Below are 21,637 nucleotides of genomic sequence, written 5' to 3'. Positions count from 1 at the left end.
AGGATATGATCCTCATATTTGTAGGATGCCAGGTTGCATTGCAGCCACTCACAAGTCAGATATGTCTAGACACAGGGCCACAAAGAGCTTTCTCCCTCTCCAGGCAAGTGAAAAAGACATTCCAGGCTGAGGACAAGTGAAGTTCTGATGCCTAGAGAGATTCTCAAGGGCTAGACAGACCTGGAGTGGATCCCACTCGGCCTAGAGCCCTGCTCTAGGAAAACTGTACAGTTGTACCTTAGTTGACTAATGGAATCCATTCCGGGAGTCCGTTTGACTTCAGAAAATGATCAAAAACCAAAGCGCGGCTTCCAGTTGGCTGCAGGAAGCTCCTGCAGCCAATCAGAAGCCATGTTGGACGTTCGGGTTCCAAAGAACATTCGCAAACCGGAACACTCACTTCTGAGTTTGCGGCGTTCAGGAGCCAAAACTTTTCGCAAGGCGTTCGTCAGCCAAGGTACGACTGTAATAGAATTGTATAATCATAGAATTGCAGAGGTGGAAGGGACCAGGGGGCATCTAGTCCAACCCCCTGCAATGCCATCCAACGTCTGCTTAAAAACCTCCAAGGAAGGAGAGTCCACAACCTCCCGAGGTTTTGGTCTGCCTGCTTATAAAATGATGCTGCAGTACAATCACCTCAGTTCTGGAAATAAAGCCTCGGTTGTTCCTAAATTGAAGGAGCAGAGGAGAGGGGAGAAATAAAAATGAATTGAAATGGAGACCTATGCAAATGTGAACTCTCTCTTCCTTTTGTAGAAAGGTCCCATTAAGTACAATATCCAGGTGAAACTGGCCTAGAGACAGATTGGCTGCTGGATTTGTCTAAGCTTAGATTACTATCTGTTCCCTAATGTTCTGCACTGGTGGCACCAGAAATATACATATATAGTGGACGCTCAGGTTGCGAACATGATCTGTGCGGGAGGCACGTTCACAACCCGCAGTGCCGCGTCTGCGCACACGCAGGTCGCGATTCGGCGCTTCTGCACATGCGCAAAGCACGATTTAGTGCTTCTGCATATACGCGAGCGCCGAAACCCGGAAGTAACCCGTTCCGGTACTTCTGGGTTCGGCGCGGTGCGCAACCCGAAAACACACAACCTGAAGTGTCTGTAATCCGAGGTATGACTGTATGTGTGTGTGTTGTGGGTGTTATGCTCCTTCTGGGATAGTTTTTCTCACCTGTGGCTCCCAGACCACATCCTGGGAAACAGCTAAACCAGGTGAGAGTATGCAAAGACACATTGGGAAAAACCAAACAACCCACCCTCTGTAAAACTAGATTCAGGTCGCCTCTCTGAAAAGGTAATTGACTGCCAAAGTTGGCCATGCCAGTCACCTATTATGGGCTATGTGGGCAGATACAATCCAGAAATAACAACTCAGTCAGGACCCAGTCCTGAATGCAGATGCAGGGATTTTGTGCACATGGATGAAGAGATTTGATGCTGCTATATGCAGGGCATCCTGGTGAAACAGGATGAATTATGACTAGGAAATGCCTCCATTGCACATGTAACATTATATGCTTTCCCCCAATAATTTGTGCAGCTTTCAAAGTGCTTTTTGCTCTGGTTCCAAAATGTCCTCCATTAATAACTGGCTATCAGGTGGGGGCAGGGCAGGGATAAAGGGACGGGGTTTTCTTTTCCCCTCTATTTCTTATTCCAGTGCTGTGAAATGTGCTGGATCTTCTTCATTCTGCCCCTCTGATCAAGCAGCTTATACTTCACCAAGTAGTCCTCCGTTTTCTTGGGGAAAGGTGGGAAGGTGGTGCTTGTGGAGGCGTAACTGGATTTCTTGAAATGATGGATTGGAGGTTTGAGGGCTGGAGAGGAAGAAGATAAAAGCAGAAGCAAGTCAGACGACTCAATTGCTGGCACCTGCAGCTTTCTCCCTCTGTATCCCACAGCCACACACTAATCCAAATACATAAAAGGAAGAGCAATATTAACTTTGCAAAAAACCTATGCATAAGTAATAGTGATCTGTCTGAGATTCCTTCCAAATTTGATCCCATTTAAAGCTGAATTCATCAAGCTTGCACAAAATGAGAACTCAGACATAGGACTTGGCTACATTAGTCCGTTGTGAGCTTTTATAACGGTTTTTAATAGTGTTTTTTATAGTTGTGTAGATCCAGCTATAGTCTTCCTTTGCAATCCCCACTTACTTGAATTTTGCGATGCAGTTCTCCAGCCAACCAGTGTTTACAAAAATGCAAATATTAGGTAAAAGTGTGCATAAAAATGAATATATTGCTGAACACCAACATACAAAAATACATTATATGGGGAGAAATTGCTTGCAAAAATATGCTTATGAGGAGAAATCTGCACTGAAATGCTGAGGAGTTTTCATGATGATTTAAAAAATAAATTAAAAATCCACGAATTGCTGCAGAAATGTTTAGAACCAGATGTAAAATGGGAAAACTTGAGAAACTCAGAGAACCAAAATGGACCAATCCTTCCATCCCTATTCACCTCACTTAGGCGAGGGATGGATGACTTGTGGCTTTGCGACCACGTGTAGCCCTCAGCTTAATTTCATGTGGCGTCAGCCTCATTTCAAAAGCCACCTGCAGATGGCTTCTGGGAAGAATAATCTGTCCTTCCCTTGACATTTCACTGAGCAGGGAGGAGGAGGAGAGAGAGAAAGAGAGGGGAGAGAAAAGGGGCAGTCCCATCCACAACTGGCTCTTGCCCCACCTACCACGGGCTTTGGCCCTGCCCACTGCCAGCATGTGGCTCAATATAAGCAAGCGATGAGAGTGAGACCTCCAATTTTGCTCAGCAAATATGAAATAAATGTTTGCAGCTGCTGATGTAAGACCAGGGATGGCTGAGCAGCTCAGACTTGGCTCTTTCTTGCTACCAGGTGCATGATCAATAAGGCTTTGCACCACCCTTGTGCCGCCTTGGAAACAACTCACGCAGAGGGCAACTTTCCTCTAGGGAAAGTTTCCAAAGTAGCAAGTGTAGTGAATCCGTGGATGGCCTAGATCCGAATTCCCATTTGCAAGTCACTTTGTCAGCGCACTTCAGCAAACTCACAAAGTTGTTGCAAGGACAAAATGGGATAATTCCACATAGGCTTTGGAGGAAGCATGGAATACAGATATACCAGAGCAAAGTCCGATCTGATCCTGTCCTCACACCACAGCCAAGCCGCTGCCTCTTAGATGCCTGCAATTGGGTCGTGGAACCAACTAGCCTTCTGCCTACCCGCGAGTCCCAGAATGTTAGCCGTGCTAATGAACTTCAATGGGTCTACTCTTGAGTAGAACTAATATTGCATAAAATCAGTTGTCAACTTATTTTATGAGGGAAGGGAGTTGCACCAGCCCCCATCCTGTTGACTTGGGTCATTCTTTTCTGCACGTTGAGTCACAATATGAGATGGTTATGGATTTGGCAATGTAAAAAACCGCTCACCCAGATTCAGCTATGCAGACATGCAGTAGTTCTGGCTATGCATGCAAAGATCTTGTCAGATAAGCAGTGCCAGATTTACGTATAAGCTAAACAAGCTATAGCTTGGGGCCCCACTCTCTTGGGGGCCCAAAAAAAATTTAAAGGGGAAAAAACCAGATGCACATTTCCAAAATATAAGATAAAAAACAAATAAAATAAAGCCTACATACAGCAGCAGTGTTTTGTGTCACGTAGGCTCCTATGATGTAAGTCATGGGCCCCGCCTGCTAGCCTGCTCCCTAAAATATCACTGGTTTGCTCATTTCTATATATAGGGTGCCTGCATTCTGCATGGATTAGTTGCATGGCAACATGTGCAAATGGCTTTAGACACCTATTAGATCCATAAATTACCATATAGCATACAGTGGTACCTCAGGTTAAGTACTTAATTCGTTCTGGAGGTCCGTTCTTAACCTGACACTGTTCTTAACCTGAAGCACCACTTTAGCTAATGGGGCCTCCTGTTGCCGCTGTGCCGCCGGAGCCCGATTTCTGTTCTTATCCTGAAGCAAAGTTCTTAACCTGAAGCACTATTTCTGGGTTAGCAGAGTGTGTACCTGAAGCGTATTGTCAGGGAACTGCCATCAGTGCCGGAGGGAGAGAGCAAGCTCCAGAGGGATTCCAGAGAGCGTCCCGGGATGGGGAGAGGCAGCCCAGCTTCTGGGGAAGAGAATCAGCGTAGCACCAGTGGAGAAGGGGGGCAGATGGGGGAATTGGCGAGGCGGTCCCATGACTCCTTGCTGGGGACCAGCGGGGAGAGTAAGGGTCCTCCGCTGCCCACATCCTCCTTGCGCTTCCGCGCAGGGAGAGTAGGAGGAGACTAGGCGTCAAAGAGCTTCTTTGCTGGAAGAAGTTTAAGAAACGCCCACTGACGGATTCTGCCAGCGATTGAGACAGCCACGGGTGAGTGGCTGTCCGGACAGAAAAGGTTCACTCAGTCAACCCAGCCAGGTGTTGGCACCGGCTTACACACGAGCAACCCCTAGAACCATTACACGTATGTAACCTGAAGCATATGTAACCTGAGGTACCACTGTATATTCAACACAAAAAACCAGCGACAATTTGTTGCTGACAAAGGACAGCTGGAAATATAAAGGGCCCCATTACCTTCAGTAGCTTAGGGCCTCATCAAGCCTGCAGATAAGTGGTGACAGTTGTTTGGAACCTGATGAGCTGGTAAGAGGGAAGAGTAAATCTCTTCGCCAGCTCCAGAACAGCCAGATACAGCACTGGTAATGGTTTTCTTACAAGGGTTTAAATGCACACAAATCACAGGTGCTGGGTCAGTTGCTGGTGTAATGCTTGTAGGAACCTTTTCAAGGGAGCAGTTGATGTTCAGAGTACAGATATGGCTGCTGGAGCCTTCTTGTGTTCCATATGCATCTAACCTCGGTTGGAGTGCACAACTGTATGGAAATATGCCGTCAAACCACCTTACAAACAGACCCCAATATTTAAGCGTGAAATGCAGAAATGAGGGAATGGGCGGCGTTACTAGCCATACAAATATGTATGGCTAGGGGGGGGGGGAAACCTTCATTTTTGCAAGTACATTATTGCCAAAACTTTTGTGGCAGAACTTTATTAAAGAAAGCAATACAGTACAGCTCGCTTGCTGCATAAGTCCCGTTCCAAATGTCTCTCTGTGTATATATATATATAATTATTGAGGCAGATATAACAAGTTAGCGTTGTGAACAGAACTAATGTAGGCCTATTCCAGGGTTGTGTTGCGCAAGACATATTAAAATGATAAAAGTTTTTTCTTTTAAGGGAGGAAGACAGTGACTTCCACCCCCAGGAAAGTCTGCTTTTTAAAATTGTTGCTTCTGGTTCCTTGAGGTGGGATGGTCATTGTTGCTGGTTTTCAAGTTCAGGCGATCTATGGAGGGAAATGCAAATTGTAATTGATGTGCTTAGAAATCATTGATGCTAATACACTAAACAGTAACAAATATATTTTTGCTTAACTCATGTTTGAGGGGTTTTTTCCTGCATCAACTTAGGGTTGGCTGCATATTATAAGACATACCACTACACAAGTAACTGAAGGACTTCTGAAATGATAATACAGTGTTCACCTATTTCAAGGCCTTTTCAACAAGAGATCACCAACACTTCCATTGTGCCACGATTTCTAGGTGGTTTGTAGGCATAGGTCCAAGCAATGTTTTTGTTTTTGTCCCATCTCTTTTCCTGGGAAAATCCACTGTTTGCCACTGAATCAGAAAATCTGTGGATAACCCAACTGAGATTTGTTGTTCTGATTCAGCGGTAAACAGCAGGTTTTCCCAGGGAAAGCGGAGGGACAAATAAAAACAATCAGAAGTGTGGATGAGCCCTTTGCCTCAGGGATTTTAGAAATAGACAAGTACTCTTTATCTTCATGTCTCAAGTCAGAGGAGTAATGTTAAGTACTTACATAATGATGAAAAATTAGTTCCTGACAGAAATGGACAAGCTCATGTTGGATTAACTTGGAAACTACCTGAGGTCTTCCACACACAAAAAGCTCAGGTAAATTTTTGTGTGTCGATCTTGAGAGCTTGGAAAAATGAAATCTTCATCCCATACAGGTTTTCCTTCAAACACCCTCCTCTCTTCCCTTACATGCTATCAGCAGTAGTGGTGATGGGCAGTGAGGAAAGAGAGGTTTTTCCAATTTTCCTTCCTGCTTTCCTTCTCTCCTTCCCCTCTTCCCTCCTTCCTTCCTCTGCACTGTCTACATTGTGGGAGACCATGAGAGATGTTGCTCTCCCAAAGAATCCTTTCCCCATTCAGTCTAAAGGAGCAAAGCAGAGCTAAACACTCCTATCTACTACAGTGGACCCTCCGGATACAAACTTAATTTATTCCAGGGGTCTGTTCGCACCCCAAAAATTACACAAATAGAGGCGCACTTCTGCGCATGCACACGGCACAATTGAGCGCTTCTGCACATGCACATTGTATGATTGAACACTTCTGCGCATGTGCAAGGTGCGCAGAGCACTTCTGTGCATGCACACACGACAAAACCCAGAAGTATATACTTCCGGGTTTGCCGCAGCCGTAACCCGAAGATTCCTAATCCAGAGGGATACGTAAGTAGAGGTATGACTGTATATATCCTTTTTCTGGTCTTTGAAGTAAAGATACAGATACACAGATCCTCTAACACTATCACCATGCTAGCTAAGGCTGCCATGTAAAACCCACAGCCTCTTCCTCTGACTCCCGCAGGTTCAGAATCAGACCCTGAAAGTCCTACAGGACAGCATCAGGACAGGCGCAACTTCAGGAACACAGGCACAATGGAAGCAGTGCCCTAGAGACTGTTATTCCCGTCTCTACATTCCTGAACCAGTGGGATGGTCCAGCAAGTCCTACACTCAGCCTCGCTGGTGTTGCTATGGTAACGCAGCGCACCTGGCATCCTTATCTCAGAACATCTGGATGTGGGCTGCCTGTGCTGCTCAAGACACTGAGACCAAGCACAGTGCAATTTAACCCATTGTTCTCGTTACGCCAACACCACCTACGTGAAATGTCAATTTCGTCATAATGTTCATACTAACCTGAACATTTGGGGGGAAGGGAAGTGCATGCTTTTCTTTAAATTGCCTCCGAGCAATTGGGCTGGCATGTTGAGGAGGTAATGCTCTTTCCTGAAGAATCTCTTAGTTTTCTGAAAGGCAGAATACCATACTCAAAAGGACATCAACCCCAACAGAAATGCATGAAGGTGACACTAGGCTTACTGAAGCGGAAGATATCTGCCTCTAATTCTACAAGGTACACTAGGCAGTGCAGCTAGTGGGAGTCAGCGCTTGGGCAGAATACTTGTATACTATTGGACTGTACCTTTGTTTAAGAATTGCTTCAGGCAAATGGCATAACAACGGTCTTCACAAGGTACACCTTGGTGGTGTGCCAGAAGTTTCTTTTATTTTCAATCACTGTCCACATGCCTCTGGTGATATTACAGTGTGTGATGATTCGCAGTGTCATAGGAAGAAATATCCAATACTCATTATGGCTTTCTTGCTGGATTCTCTGGAAGAAACATCTGCTGAGCTTTGTGTTACCTTACCAAACGTAACTGTTTGCCACCATGGTAATGATACAGAACTCAGCTGTGAAAAAGTTGCGATGGTATCAGAGTATTTTTGCAGACCGGTGCAGAGCTGTACTGAGCATTTTAGTACAGTGGTACCTCAGGTTAAGAACTTCATTCATTCCGGAGGTCTGTTCTTAACCTGAAACTGTTCTTAACCTGAAGCACCACTTTAGCTAGTGGGGCCTCCCACTGCCGCCACGCCGCCGGAGCACGATTTCTGTTCTCATCCTGAAGCAAAGTTCTTAACCCGAGGTACTATTTCTGGGTTAGCGGAGTCTGTAACCTGAAGCGTCTGTAACCTGAAGCGTCTGTAACCGGAGGTACCACTGTATAGCCAACTTGGATGCACCTGATTCTAGCGAAGATCAAAGAGCCAATGGAGACAAGTGTTTAGTTTTCTTGAACCTCCTTGAACCCTAATCCAACTTCTCCCTGAGATCTGTGTCCTCAAGGCTGCCACCACCTCCATCATATTGGAAGGGAACCTTGGCTTGGAATGGGGGTGAAGAGCATTCCAATGTCAGATTGTTTTCAGTTCTCCGGCGGGAGACACCTGAGCTCTGATCCAACTACAGTTAGATAAGGCAAGGACTGCAGTCTTATGGTCCTGAATGGCGTAACCGTGCCCCTGAAGGACTAGGTGCGCAGCCTGGGAGTCATTCTGGACTCACAGCTGTCCATGGAGGCACAGGTCAATTCTGTGTCCAGGGCAGCTGTTTATCAGCTCCATCTGGTACGCAGGCTGAGACCCTACCTGCCCGCAGACTGTCTCACCAGAGTGGTGCATGCTCTAGTTATCTCTCGCTTGGACTACTGCAATGCGCTCTACGTGGGGCTACCTTTGAAGGTGACCCAGAAACTACAACTAATCTAGAATGCAGCAGCTAGACTGGTGACTGGGAGTGGCCACCGAGACCATATAACACTGGTCTTGAAAGACCTACACTGGCTCCCAGTACGTTTCCGAACACAATTCAAAGTGTTGGTGCTGACCTTTAAAGCCCTAAACGGCCTCGGTCCAGTATACCTGAAGGAGCGGCTCCACCCCCATCGTTCTGCCCGGACACTGAGGTCCAGCACCAAGGGCCTTCTGGCGGTTCCCTCGTTGCAAGAAGCCAAGTTACAGAGAACCAGGCAGAGGGCCTTCTCGGTAGTGGCACCCGCCCTGTGGAATGCCCTCCCACCAGATGTCAAAGAGAAAAATAACTACCAAAGATTTAGAAGACATCTGAAGGCAGCCCTCTTTAGGGAAGCTTTTAATGTGTAATAGGTTATTGTATTTTAGTGTTTTGTTGGAGTGGCTGGGGAAACCCAGCCAGATGGGCGGGGTATAAATAAATTATTATTATTATTATTATTATTATTATTATTATTATTATTATTATATTACTTACCCAAGAGAAAGCCCTATCGACCAAATGGAGGACTGGCATCTGAGCAATGGGGTGGGAGCTGGCATCGCGATGTGCTGATGTTGCACTCGTGAGCATCACACCTCCTTCCCTAAGTCGGGCAGAAGCTTTCCGGGCTTTGGGAAAGATGTGTCAGGCCTCCTTCCCAATCCAGTGGACAGCTATTCTCTATTATGGTTGCCAAATGTCCCCTGCTCCTTAATTACCATATGTCAGGCTAATGTAAAAAGGCACAGGGACATGAAAGGTTTTTTGTTTTTGTTTTTTAAAGGCAATGCTATTCAATTTTCATGACAAAAGCAGCAGAGAAGACAAATAGGAAGAAGCAGAAGATGATCTAGCAACCAATGTTCCATGAGTACAGAATATATATGAAATCACCCCTTTGCTACTCCATGTTGTCCAGCACCATTCCCAGATACTATTGACTACAACCCCAGATCTGTTTACTTATCTTGTTCAGCACTATTGGCCAGAATTAACCACAGGGTTAAAATCTTAGGTTACAGGCTGATGACACAACATAAAAGCAGATACACATGAAAAAAGCTGAATCATTTGACCTCTGATCCATCGCAGACATGGAAGAGATGTTCATGTTGGCCATTAATTGTAACATTGATGAATGGGTATAGAAATAGATGGAGTCAGTTCTCGCTGACAGAATACCAGTCAGCTACGTCTGAGGTTGCATATCTGAGCACAGAAGGACTCACTAACCTGGCAGCGTGAGCCGATTTGAGGATTCTGGCAATGGTGTGGGTTTCATAGGTTGTTTTGAACCTTGAAAAATAAAAAGAGGGTGAATTATAGTAGCATCTGCAAGTATATTCATGTGATGATTTAGTAGATTGGTCCCAGCTCCTGCCCACCTAGCAGTTCAAAAGCACGTCAAGTGCAAGTAGATAAATAGGTACCACTCTGGCGGGAAGGTAAATGGCATTTCCGTGCGCTCTGGTTTGCCATAAGCGGCTTAGTCATGCTGGCCACATGACCCAGAAGCTGTCTGAGGGCAAACGCCGGCTCCCTTGGCCTATAGAGCGAGATGAGCGCTGCAACCCCAGAGTCGTCCACGACTGGACCCAATGGTCAGGGGTACCTTTACCTTTACTATATTCCTATCTACTGTGGCAACAGTAAATAACTGGCTTGGATTTGGTGGAAATAAGGGTGCATTGCTGCAGTTACAGTGTTCCCAGTATTAGCCCTAACACCAAATCATGGGGTTTGGGGAAACCCTTTGCCCCTCCCATTCATCCTCAAACCACACCCTCCTTCTTAGCCCTACCTCTTTAAACTAAAACAAATGTTGACCAATATGGCAACCCTGTATTGTAGAAGAATAATACAAGTTTTAGTATTTCACTAGTTGCCTTTTTCCTTTTTTTATTTTTGTCCGCAGCAAACTTAGAGGTTACTTAATCTGCTGCGCACTTACCTGGGGGTCAGTTTCACTGAAACCACTGGGGCTTAGTTCTGACTAGACATGCCTAGGCTTGCCTGCCACTGGGACACATTTCTGCATTTCAGGAGTTGCACACCCGTCCCGCAAGGTTTCACCAAGGAAGACATTGATTGTAACATAACCTGATAATGGGCAGCAGCGAGTTTCTGCTGCAATACAGTGGTACCTCGGGTTAAGTACTTAATTCGTTCCGGAGGTCCGTACTTAACCTGACACTGTTCTTAACCTGAAGCACCACTTTAGCTAATGGGGCCTCCTGCTGCTGCCGTGCAAATTTCTTAACCTGAAGCACTATTTCTGGGTTAGCGGAGTATGTACCTGAAGCGTATGTAACCTGAAGCGTATTTAACCCGAGGTACCACTGTAACTCTATTCCTCTGCATATTTTTACTCAGACATAAGCACCACTGAACTTCGTGGGACTTCCTCCCTGATCCTGGGAAGCATGCGCAGGATTGCAGCCTTAACTGGTTAGTCTGAAATGCTGCTACACAGGACCAGTAACATGGGAGCTATTTTATTTTCTCAGGTTTTAATCAACAGGTTGTGGCTGGTTTTTTGGGCTGCTTTGGAACTGCTATTGTTACACTATGTATTCTCTGTTTTACTGGATTTGTATCTAGCCACTTTAAGTGGGGGGGGGGGGGAGATGGGACCTAATACTCTTCTTGCCCTAGGGGTAAGTAGTATCACTCACTGCAGCTTGTTCACCTTTACACCTTATAAAAATGTGGAAAGACATTAAGCTGACTTGGCCACGAAGCTTAGTGGGTGACCTTGGGCCAGTTGCTGTTTCTCCGGCTAACCTGCCTCGGTGTTAATAAATAATAAAAATAATAATTTTTATTTATACCTCCCCAGCCAGAGCTGGGCTCAGGGCAGCTAACACCAGTAAAATTACAGTAAAAACATAATAGGGGGGGGGGCAATTTAAAATACAGGTTAAAATGCAATTTAAAATACAGCCTCATTTTAAAAGTAGCCCATAGATCAAAACCATAAGGGGAGGGAAACATAAGGGTCAGACTGAGTCCAAACCAAAGGCCAGGCAGAACAGCTCTGTCTTGCAGGCCTTGCAGAAAGATGTCAAGTCTCACAGGGCTCTAGTCTCTTGTGACAGAGCGTTCTACCAAGTCGGGGCCAGTACTGAAAAGGCCCTGGCCCTAGTTGAGACTGCTCTGGTTCGTCATAAGTTGTAGCCAGAGGCACCAGTTTCCAAGGGAAAAGGGGGTGTGGCCCTGATGTCACATGTCAATATATCAGGAGGAGTTAGGGGGTGGAGCTAAATGCGGCAGAGGTGGGGCTTCAGCGGCCGGTGGCCCCTTCTTCTCCTGCCATTGCCACTGGCCGGGGGCTGCTTCCCCGCTCCGTCCCCTCAACAGCCAGCCACTAAAGCCGTGCCACATTCGACTCTGTGCTCAGCCTTCTCCACCCCCTTCGAACACTGGGAGGTGGGCAGCCCTGTCCCCCAAAATACAGGGAGGAAGGCTCTGCGCCTACAAGTGGGTGCCCCTGGTTGTAGCTAATATAAAGGGAGAGGTGCAAGATGCAAATGTATAACGTAGCATTGCTTGCGCGGAGGGAAATAAAAAATGCACACAGCCAGAAAAGCAAACTGTACTAAACTGGAAAATCTAATGGTCTAACTCAGTATAAGGCAACTTATAAGGCTTGGTTAATTTCATTGTACACAGGTTGTACATTGACAATAAAGGTATTATTATTATTATTATTCCTATGTTCCTGTCATAGGCAGATTTAGGGGTTTGCATGTAGCTGACAGGGCCATATAACTCTTCTGCTTGCTTCTAAAAATTCCTGCACACACCCCTTTGCTACAGCGTTACAAAAGACCCGCCCCAAACTCCAATAAACGATTTTTTAAAAAAGTAAAGAAGTCATTTTTTCTGAGAAGATTCAGGAGGTTTTTTTTCCCTCAGGAAGAAAGAAGGCAGCATTGGAAAAATCCCCTCCAAATATTATCCGCCAATTATTATTTATTTTGTGTGTGGTGGTCAGCAATTCCCCTCCACAGCGCCCCCGAAAGTACACTTGGTCCAGGGTATTATGAAAAATCCAAAATGGCAGCCAGTAATGCTACTGCGACCTTCAGTGGCAGCAGGAGAGTGGGGCTTAGGGGAAAAGAAAGAAGCCATGCTACAGTCATTGCTAATGCTGATGAGCCCCCTGCCCCGGAAGCTGATGTGGAATTGAACCTCCTGTATAAATGAGGTAGAATCCAGCCCCCATTTCTTTGCCCACAACTAGGGTGGATAATTTTGAGGAGCCTTTGAGGAGAGTATTATGGAAAGCAGAGTATTGCTAGCCATGGGAAGAAATGGCAAAATGGACTTCTTCCATGTGCCTCCAGGCCATAGCTGTCAACTTACAGATTTGAAAATAAGGGACCAGCAGCCTCGAAAATAAAGGATCAGCAGCCAAAATAAGGGATTTTCCAAGGAGCACAGTAATGTTCAACTTCTGAGCCCCTCTGAGCCAAAGGCAGAAAGCCCAGCCAGCAGCCAAACGAAGCCTTAAGCGGTGGTTCCTAAAGCGCAGCAACCCGGCAAAGGGGATGCAGCAAGGAAAACCACCGTCACCTCTCTGCTGGGAAGTGCTGAGCAAAGGTGAGTCCCCAGGCAACGCGGCCAATTTGATTGGCACAAGGCATGCAAGCTCCACCCCCCGGCCAAGCAACACAGTTGGAGCCTCCCTCCTCCCTGGCTGGCAGGGAGGGAGGGAGGGAGAGGAGCTGCTTCCTTTGAAACCCGGGAAATTTAAGGGACATCATCAATAAGGGACAGCAGCAGGACATGGCACTGGCATAAGGGACTTTCCCACCAAATGAGGGACGGTTGACAGCTATGCTCCAGGCCTCTGATGTTGCTAGATGGTGTGGGAAGGAGCCCTAAAGGCAATGGCAGAAGGACCTTTAATTTCCTCCAATTTCATGCAGCGAAAGAAATGTGTTTTGCATCTGTGAACAGTTATAATGCCCCCCCCAAGACAGTAACGGTGATGAACACTCTCAACCAGCTCCATTATTCCATTAGATAAGCTAACTCGCTTTTGCACAGAACAGGAATCCATACCAATTAGAGATCTCATTGCTTTTATTTGGTAATAAGGAGAACATACAGGAACTCATTTACAGAAAAAAAAAACCTGAAATGCTGAAAAATTGTTTTATACATTTAGAGGCAACAAGCCTCTTCCTCCCAATAAAAAAATTACAATGAACATGTTTTCTTTAAATTAATTCCCAGTTGAGAATAGTCAGCACTGCATGCCCACGTCACTTAAATTTTGTATCTTAAGATGAAACAAACCCAGTGTGTTTTTCTCTGGGTGGTCTCCAGTGTTCTTCTGGCTTTAGCAATTAAGTTGAATGGCATTTTTCTAATTGGACAGAGCAACGTATTTTTACAATGCCCGTGGGTTACAAATTAACATAATTTCCTAAGGCCTCTTCACACATTTCATTTTTAGGTGCACACCTAAGATGTTTTAGGAGCACACCTAATTGAGCATGAGGCAAACATATTTGCAAATGTTTGCATCATACTGGTACACTCAGTTTTCTCCAGAGTGCACCATTGGTGGGAAACCTATGAAATGTCCCTAAATTTTAGTTCAGATATCTCCATTGTAAAGTTCTGGCTAAAATCCTAAATAATGTCCTTAGATTCTTGCACAAGGAAAACTTAGATTTTTATTTTTTATTACAAAACCAAAGTGCTTAGTTTTGATTCTGCCCCCTCCCCCGCTCCTTCCCTGACAAAAGCTCAACCCATTGGGACAGAAATGCTCCCAGTTAAATTCTAGGGCAAGTTAATCAAGTGATGCAGGTAAAAAAAAGGTAAAGACTAGTATAGTAACCACATCATTTAGTGTCTTTCCCCCAAATTCTACTTTTCTACTAGGTGAAGAATTGCGGCTGTGGGGGGCAGGGAGCAAATTCTGGCATCTAGAGCAGAAGACAAGGCCTGTTGCCTCAGTGCAAAGCTCCATCGAATCCAGCACCAAGCAGATGCCTTTGAGAAGCCCATAAGCAAGCAGCGTGTGATGGCAACAGCCATTTCCTAATGTTGCTCCCCAGCAATTGCTGGGCAGCTGGGGTTCCCTATAGTCCAACTAGTAGCCCTCAACAGACTTAGCCTCTGTAGGCTTGCCTAATCCTCCTTTAAAAGCATCCAAACGACGGTCCTTCGCTACATTACGCGGCAGCAAATTCCACAAGATAATAATTATTTAACTACATGTAATGTGCTTTCTTTTATAGGTCCCTTTCACACACCCTAGATCCTGCACGGACTGAATAAAATTTAGTTGATTTGGTAAGAGTTCAGCAGCAATTCTGGGTGGCAGGTTTAAAAACAGGTAAAGGGAAACCTGACCGTTAGGTCCAGTCGCGGACGACTCTGGGGTTGCGGCGCTCATTTCGCTTTATTGGCCGAGAGAGCTGGCGTACAGCTTCCGGGTCATGTGGCCAGCATGACTAAGCCGCTTCTGGCGAACCAGAGCAGTGCACGGAAACACTGTTTACCTTCCGGCTGGAGTGGTACCTATTTATCTACTTGCGCTTTGATGTGCTTTTGAACTGCTAGGTTGGCAGGAGCTGGGACCGAGCAACAGGAGCTCATCCCTTCATGGGGATTTGAACCGCCAACCTTCTGATTGGCAAGTTGTAGGCTCTGTGGTTTAGACCACAGCATGTTAAATAACTGCCAAGTTCAATTTCTTTTGTATTTTTTTAAAGCTATGTAAACAAAGAATCAGCACAGTAGGATATTAATGATGATGCTTACGTCTTACAAATGTGAGTGTAACAAATCGGATAAAAACCAGGAGTTACAGTACATGTCGTACTTCTGTTGAGGCAAGAACAGTTCTAAAACTAGGTGCTAAGGAAACAGAAGAGGGACTCTTCCTAAATGCCAGGAAACTTCTAATGTCTCTCTTGGTTAAATAAAAACAACCATTTTTATTCTTTGTACAAGTGACGTTGCTAGAAAAAGCAAATGATGAACCAATTCAGATCTCTACATTCAAAGAGCCTCAAACTTTGAGGCCATTGGACCTGCATTATGCAAAGGAAGGTTCTTTGACAATCCTTGAATACAAAACCTGGAGACAAGTATTGTGGTCCTCTTTGTAGGAAAAAAAAGGGGGGGGAGGGCACTTTCTCAGATTTCTTACAACTTATACAGAGCTATTCTGCATTTAATGCAGAATTTTCATGTCTCGTTCACTCACATTTTATGGGGAAGTCTGGCTGATGTTCTTATTTAATCCTGTATTTTCCAGTGATTGCCTCATGTTTCCCACAACTGCAGAAAATCCAACTTCTTAAAGAAGGCCTTGTCTGCATTATATATTTAAAGCAATATTATATCACTTTAAACTGTCATGGATTCCCTCATAGAATCCTAGAAACTGCAATTTGTTTATGGTGTTGAGATTTGCTGGGAGACCCCTATTCCCCTCACAGAATTACCATTCTAACTATCAACCCCTCTTCCCAGGGAACTCTGGGAAATGTGGTGCTCTGGTGGGGGGGGGAACAGGGGTCCCCTAACGGCTCTCAGCACCCTGGACAAATACAATTTAAAAGTAAAGAAAATTTAAAAGTGCTTTTTGAATTGTATTTTTCAGTAGAAGCCTTCAAAGAGCTTACTCAAATATTGGAAACACAGCATACCTAGCAATAGATACATCAGTGAATCCACAGAGGTCCCTAGGAATATAAGAAATCTCCAGGAATATAAGTAATCTCAACAGTTTCAAAGTCTAAAAATCCTTAGAGACGCAGATAGCTGGGTTTGTGACAGTTGTGCAGACCACATAGTGACTTGCCTACCAGTTGCAAAGGTTGTGAATGTCAAACATAAGGCTTACAAATTGCTGTTTTGGTGATTCATAGGCTTAATTTGAAATTAAGCTAGATGTAAACTCATTGGTGTCTCTGGTATCTCCTATCTTTTGCGCCATGGATATCAGCTTATATTATGCATGGATTGTTAAGGGTGGTATTCTTTTATTAAAGTTATTGCTATAAATCTGCTGTGGCCTTTGGCTAGAACAATAACCTGATTGATTGATTGACTGATTGATTGATTGATTGATTGATTGATGAGGTTTTCAGTAACTACTAACTATGATGGTTGAAGTGAGTTAGGAACTTCCCCTGCATACAAAGATGGGCTCTGGAGGATTGAGCTGTTGAGACCAATTGTGGGTCCAATGGCCAAGAAGGCAGTTTCTGCATGTGCTGGAGAGAGAAATGAGGGGCAGATGGGGCTCATCAACCTGGGAAGGGAGCCCATCTAGGAGAAGGAAGACTCTGACCCTAAACCTTCACTGTCTTGCAGGATATCTTGGCAGGAGAAAAGGCTAAGGAGTAAATCCTACACAAATCTGGAGTGGAGTCTCTTAAGACGGGTTGGATGGCGCCTTGCATGCCTGCAGCCATGCTGGTGCCGTAAGTATTGCTCCGCTTTCCTTTTGGACCACATCAGGGGGGTCTTGTCAACAACCACCTGCAGTATCACAGAGTTGGTATGCCTCTGAATGGCGGCTGTTGGGATCACAGATGGGGAGAGCACTCTGGCATGCAAGGTCCTGCTTGGACACCAGACTGGTACTGTGAGAATGCGATGCCGGATTAGATGGGCCTCTGCGTTGATCCAACAGGGCTCTTACGCTACTGTGTCAATGCAGAAGGAGCCTTGTAAGAGGAAAAAATAATTTGCAGCACGTTGGAAATGTCTGTAATGTTGTTTGTAATTACAGAAACCACGGGGTAGTAGCTATTCCAAATTAAGAAAGATGGCCTGCTCAGCATAGCAGAGATCCATGGGGTTTATATTGCTGTTGATGCGGCAGAAGGAAAACTTGTGCCTAGGCAAGTTCTAACCTCAACTCACATTATCTGCTCTTTCAGGACCGTTCCTTACTTCTCTCCCTCTCCCCTCCCCCCCCAAAAAAACCTGGAGTAAAATTAAATTATGTGCTCACAAGCCAACAGCACTTCCTCTAGCGTTTATCATGTGTGTCTCCTAAAAGCCATAATATATAAATACAATATTATTTTCATATACGTAGGAGAGAGAACCTTGCTAGTGATGTGTCCAAAGCTAGATAGTAAGTCACTGGCAGAAAATCCTTCAGTATGACTTATTATTTATTTTCATTTACAAATGGGGACTGAGACAATGGCTTGCCTCAGGTTAAACCAAGAACCTATGGCAGGCAGTTCCCTTCAAACACCTCCCTTTCAGCACCATAAACGTGAGGAAGTTCAAAGGTTTTTGGAGGGTAAGGAATAATTAGTTTTTTGCTGACCTTTAAGAAGACGCCAGAGCAGCCATCAGATATTGAAAAGACAAAGCAACCAGCATCTTTTGCATATGAAAATGGAGAAACAGATGAAGTTTCCAAAAAAACCCCTGCAATTTCTCTACTTAATATGTAGGACAAGTACAGAGGTGTTGGGTTTATATAGCGATGCTATCCTAGAACTGGAACCGCCCTTTCTAAAACCAATTTTTTGAAAGGAAAGTAAAAGAAAGAAAGAAAGAAAGAAAGAAAGAAAGAAAGAAAGAAAGAAAAGAAAGAAAAAGGCTACAGTCCGCAGTGCTCAGTTATCTGGGAATAAGCAACATTAAAATCAGTGAGACTTACTTATGAGTAAATATACAACGGATCTGGCTGTACTCATCAGGATCAGAAAGTCCACTCCTGTTTTGTAAGGTATTTAAAATTACTTCTTCATAAAAATTCTTTGGTCTTGGGAACATTTGGCTTAGAATCCCTGAAGAGTTAGACTCAGATGGTCTTGGGCAAATATCTATTTTTTTAAAATCCTCAAGCTCCGTATTTTCCAAAATAGAATCAGGGATGAGAAAGTGTATGTTACTTTGCACCTGAGGCTTACTGAGAAGGTGAATATATCGTTGCAAGTCTATACTACAAACCTGAAAGCCTTTTAAACTGGTTTAATACAATTTGTGAGTGTGCTCAGATCTAAGGATACCCAGCCTTATGGGAAAGATGCGGTTACCAGTTTTGTGAAAAGTCATGAGAGCTAAACCAGGCAATCGGAAAAATCAAATAAGTTTGCAACCTTATGTGAATTTACCTTTTTGGGGAAAGGCTGGTTTATAAGCGATGTACGGCAAGCAAAAATCACTAACCTGGGCAGAATTCTGTGAGGTCTAGCATTTCATTTAAAAAGTTCTTAACCAGCATAATCTTCCTCCCATCTGCATCAATCATATGCCACTGAAGGAGGAGCCAAAGGGAAGTCTCTTTGCATGCAAAAGCTTCACAGAAGAAGGCTGGTGTTTGAGTTAGGAACCCGTGAACAGGCCTATACAAGCCTACTCGGAAGTAGTCGTTGGCTTACTTTGAGGTAAAGTGGATTGCACGCTAAGTGTGACACCAGGCTGCATGAAACCCTGCTTGGATTCGGTTCTTGTTGTGCCCACCACAGTCTGGATCAACCAAACCTAAGCCCCACTGAAATCAGGATTTATCCCCAAGCAAATCTGCATAGTACCAGGGCATCAATCACAATGATTAGCTCAGTGCATTCCAGCCGTCAGACATCCTTTGCCATGCGCCATGATGGGAGAAGCAATTGCCTCTGGGACAGAAGTTGAATGGTGGGCATGACAGTATTTCGGCAGCTTAGTATTGAGGCAGTGCAAGCCTTAAAGTGTTGAGATGCAACTTCTAAGTCCCACTTACATCTCTGATGGCAGAATTGCATTGCATTCTGTTTCCCTGTATTGGCTAACTAACTCCCCCAGTTCATTCAGCAATAAAACGTCAAAGGAGGAATTGATCGGCTCCCTCAGAGTGTTCTTTGGGTCAAAATAAAAGGCTATGAGTAACAAGGGTGTGTGTGGATAGGATGAACTTTTTTAAAAAATGTGCTTATTACAGAAATCAACAGAAGCAACACTTTCTTTCCCCCCAGAGGCTGAGCGACATTCTTGCTACAGTACCAAGCCAACAAAACGATGGCTCAAATGAAAGACAATCAAAGGTACACAAAATCAAGGAGACGTCCAGCAAATGAAATCTATTGAGTGTATTTTTTTTCTTGAAAAATACTATAAAGCTGTCTAGGAATTCAGCAATTTGCTTATTTGTAAAATAGCCAGAATTCTTTTTATTTATATATATATATATATAAAAGAATCTGCAGAAACCCCAGTGCTCTAAATCATGGCTTTCAAATAGACAATTAAAGGTTTCTTCTTTCCTCTTCCTTTCTTTGTGCATTAAAACAACTCATGGAAACAACTGTGTTTTTCCTCCAGGTCTCTTTCCACGGACGTGCCAAAGTCTCTGCCTCACCATGTCAGAATATTATTTTGCAAGCTGCGACTCAAAAGGTCTCACATTTGCTTGATCTGCAAGTCCCGAATGAAGAGTCATTTTGCTAAGGGGAAATGTCATTTAAAAAAAACCCCAAAAATCCAAAAAAATCACTTACATGAAGAAGGAAAGAAAAAAACAAACAAACCCCAAAGTCCCAAAATGAAAACCCCCAAAGTCATTGACTGCGAAGTAGCCAGTGAGAGGAACAAGAAGAAGCAGGCGCTTTTAGAAGCTGCATAATGCCCTCCCCAAAAACTGGTCTTTGTGGAAGGAGATCAGTTAGAATGATGAAAGAAATTTGCAGTCCCTTTTTGATTACAATATGTGTGGTTTTGTTTTGTTTTTTACTCTTCTGTATCTGGAAAAGAGAGAGAGAGAAAGAGAAAGAGAGAGAAAATTGTCAGTGCTCCTTCCTACTGACCAAGAAGTGGGGGGGGGGGGGGACGACAGAAAAGGGGGGAAAGCTCTATATCAATATTATGCTATCCTGTGTACGCTAACAGGGAAATTCTTCAACGGTTAATCATTACGTAGCCTAAACAGCTCTAGGTAAAGGTAAAGGGACCCCTGACCATTAGGTCCAGTCGTGACCGACTATGGGGTTGCGGCGCTCATCTCGCTTTACTGGCCAAGGGAGCCGGCGTACAACTTCCGGGTCATGTGGCCAGCATGACTAAGCCACTTCTGGCGAACCAGAGCAGCGCACGGAAATGCCGTTTACCTTCCCGCCAGAGCGGTACCTATTTATCTACGTGCACTTTGATGTGCTTTCGAATGCTAGGTTGGCAGGAGCAGGGACCAAGCAACGGGAGCTCACCCCATCACGGGGATTCAAACCGCCGACCTTCTGATCGGCAAGTCCTAGGCTCTGTGGTTTAACCCACAGCGCCACCCACGTCCCTACCCAGCTTTACCAACAGCTCTACCCAGGTACAAAAGAGAGGTATCAGCTGACTTGGGGAAAACCCCATAATTTGTGGCGGTGCAAGGAAGCTTTGGAAAACAAATCTTATAGCAGGGTACTGATCATGCATATAGGATGCCAATGGTCTGTTGTTGGGGTCGGGCAGTAAACCAGGGCAAAGGGGCATGGAACCCTGAGCAAGAGCAGCGTTCAACAGTGTCCCTTGTTTTTTCAAACTCTGTGATTTGTACAACTTTTGACACTTGAGTGGGTATTTCCCCACTGACTTCAGGCCGCTTGGAGCCTATATGCCTTCTGCTGCGGAGTAACAGATTGGGGCATAGGAAGCCAGATTCTTGGTCTGTTTAGCTTCATTGTCTTGCCTTTGCAGTAGCTGTCCAGGGTTTTGAACAGGACTTCTCCCTAGTCCTACCTGGGATGGGATCTGGGACAGGATGGGCTCAACCATGGAGGTATGGCTTGTTCCTAGAAGATTGGGTAGATCACACAAGGGAAAGAGTTGCAAAGTCCCCTTGCCCTAGTGCCATTGGCTTCTTTTAAAGCTCAAATTAGAACAATGGAAGCAACAAACAATGGAAGCCTCGGCCCAGTATACCTGAAGGAGCGTCTCCACCCCAATCGTTCTGCCCAGACGCTGAGGTCCAGCGCAAGGGCCTTCTGGCGGTTCCCTCATCGCGAGAAGCAAAGCTACAGGGAACCAGGCAGAGGGCCTTCTCGGTAGTGGCACCCACCCTGTGGAACGCCCTCCCATCAGATGTCAAAGAGATAAACAACTACCTGACATTCAGGAGACATCTTAAGGCAGCCCTGTTCAGGGAAGTTTTTAATGTATGACATATTAGTGTATTTTTGGTCTTTGTG

At 44.9% G+C, this 21,637-nt stretch overlaps 1 protein-coding gene and 1 long non-coding RNA gene across 8 annotated transcripts in view; one reads left to right on the top strand and one right to left on the bottom strand.

The window, feature by feature from the left end:
• Window positions 1–602: 602 nt before the first annotated feature.
• The window catches only part of PDE1C (phosphodiesterase 1C), a 343,488-nt gene continuing 322,453 nt past the window's right edge, over window positions 603–21,637 (bottom strand). For 4 of the 7 annotated variants that reach the window (XR_014540117.1, XR_014540118.1, XR_014540119.1 and 1 more), the window contains 3 exons: window positions 9,717–9,779; window positions 7,043–7,152; window positions 5,052–5,367 (listed from right to left, as the gene is read on the bottom strand). Coding sequence is in view for 3 of the 7 variants with exons in the window: in XM_083577925.1 (XP_083434051.1) it covers window positions 1,659–1,831; window positions 9,717–9,779 (236 nt within the window). In the remaining 4 variants the exon portion in view is untranslated. Of the gene's footprint in view, window positions 1,832–5,051; window positions 5,368–7,042; window positions 7,153–9,716; window positions 9,780–19,539; window positions 20,210–21,637 lie in introns of those variants that run through there. The other 3 variants (XM_083577923.1, XM_083577924.1, XM_083577925.1) reach the window with 2 other exon arrangements.
• On the top strand, window positions 13,566–19,654 carry LOC310745602. Its single transcript, XR_014540216.1, has 2 exons — window positions 13,566–15,615; window positions 15,674–19,654. It is a non-coding gene; the product is annotated as an uncharacterized lncRNA (long non-coding RNA).

Source organism: Podarcis filfolensis, assembly GCF_964270895.1.
Source record: "Podarcis filfolensis genome assembly, chromosome: 12".
Classification (NCBI taxonomy): Eukaryota; Metazoa; Chordata; class Lepidosauria; order Squamata; family Lacertidae; genus Podarcis; species Podarcis filfolensis.
The sequence above is the reverse complement of the archived record's forward strand: the minus strand, read 5'-3'. Positions and strand labels throughout refer to the sequence as shown.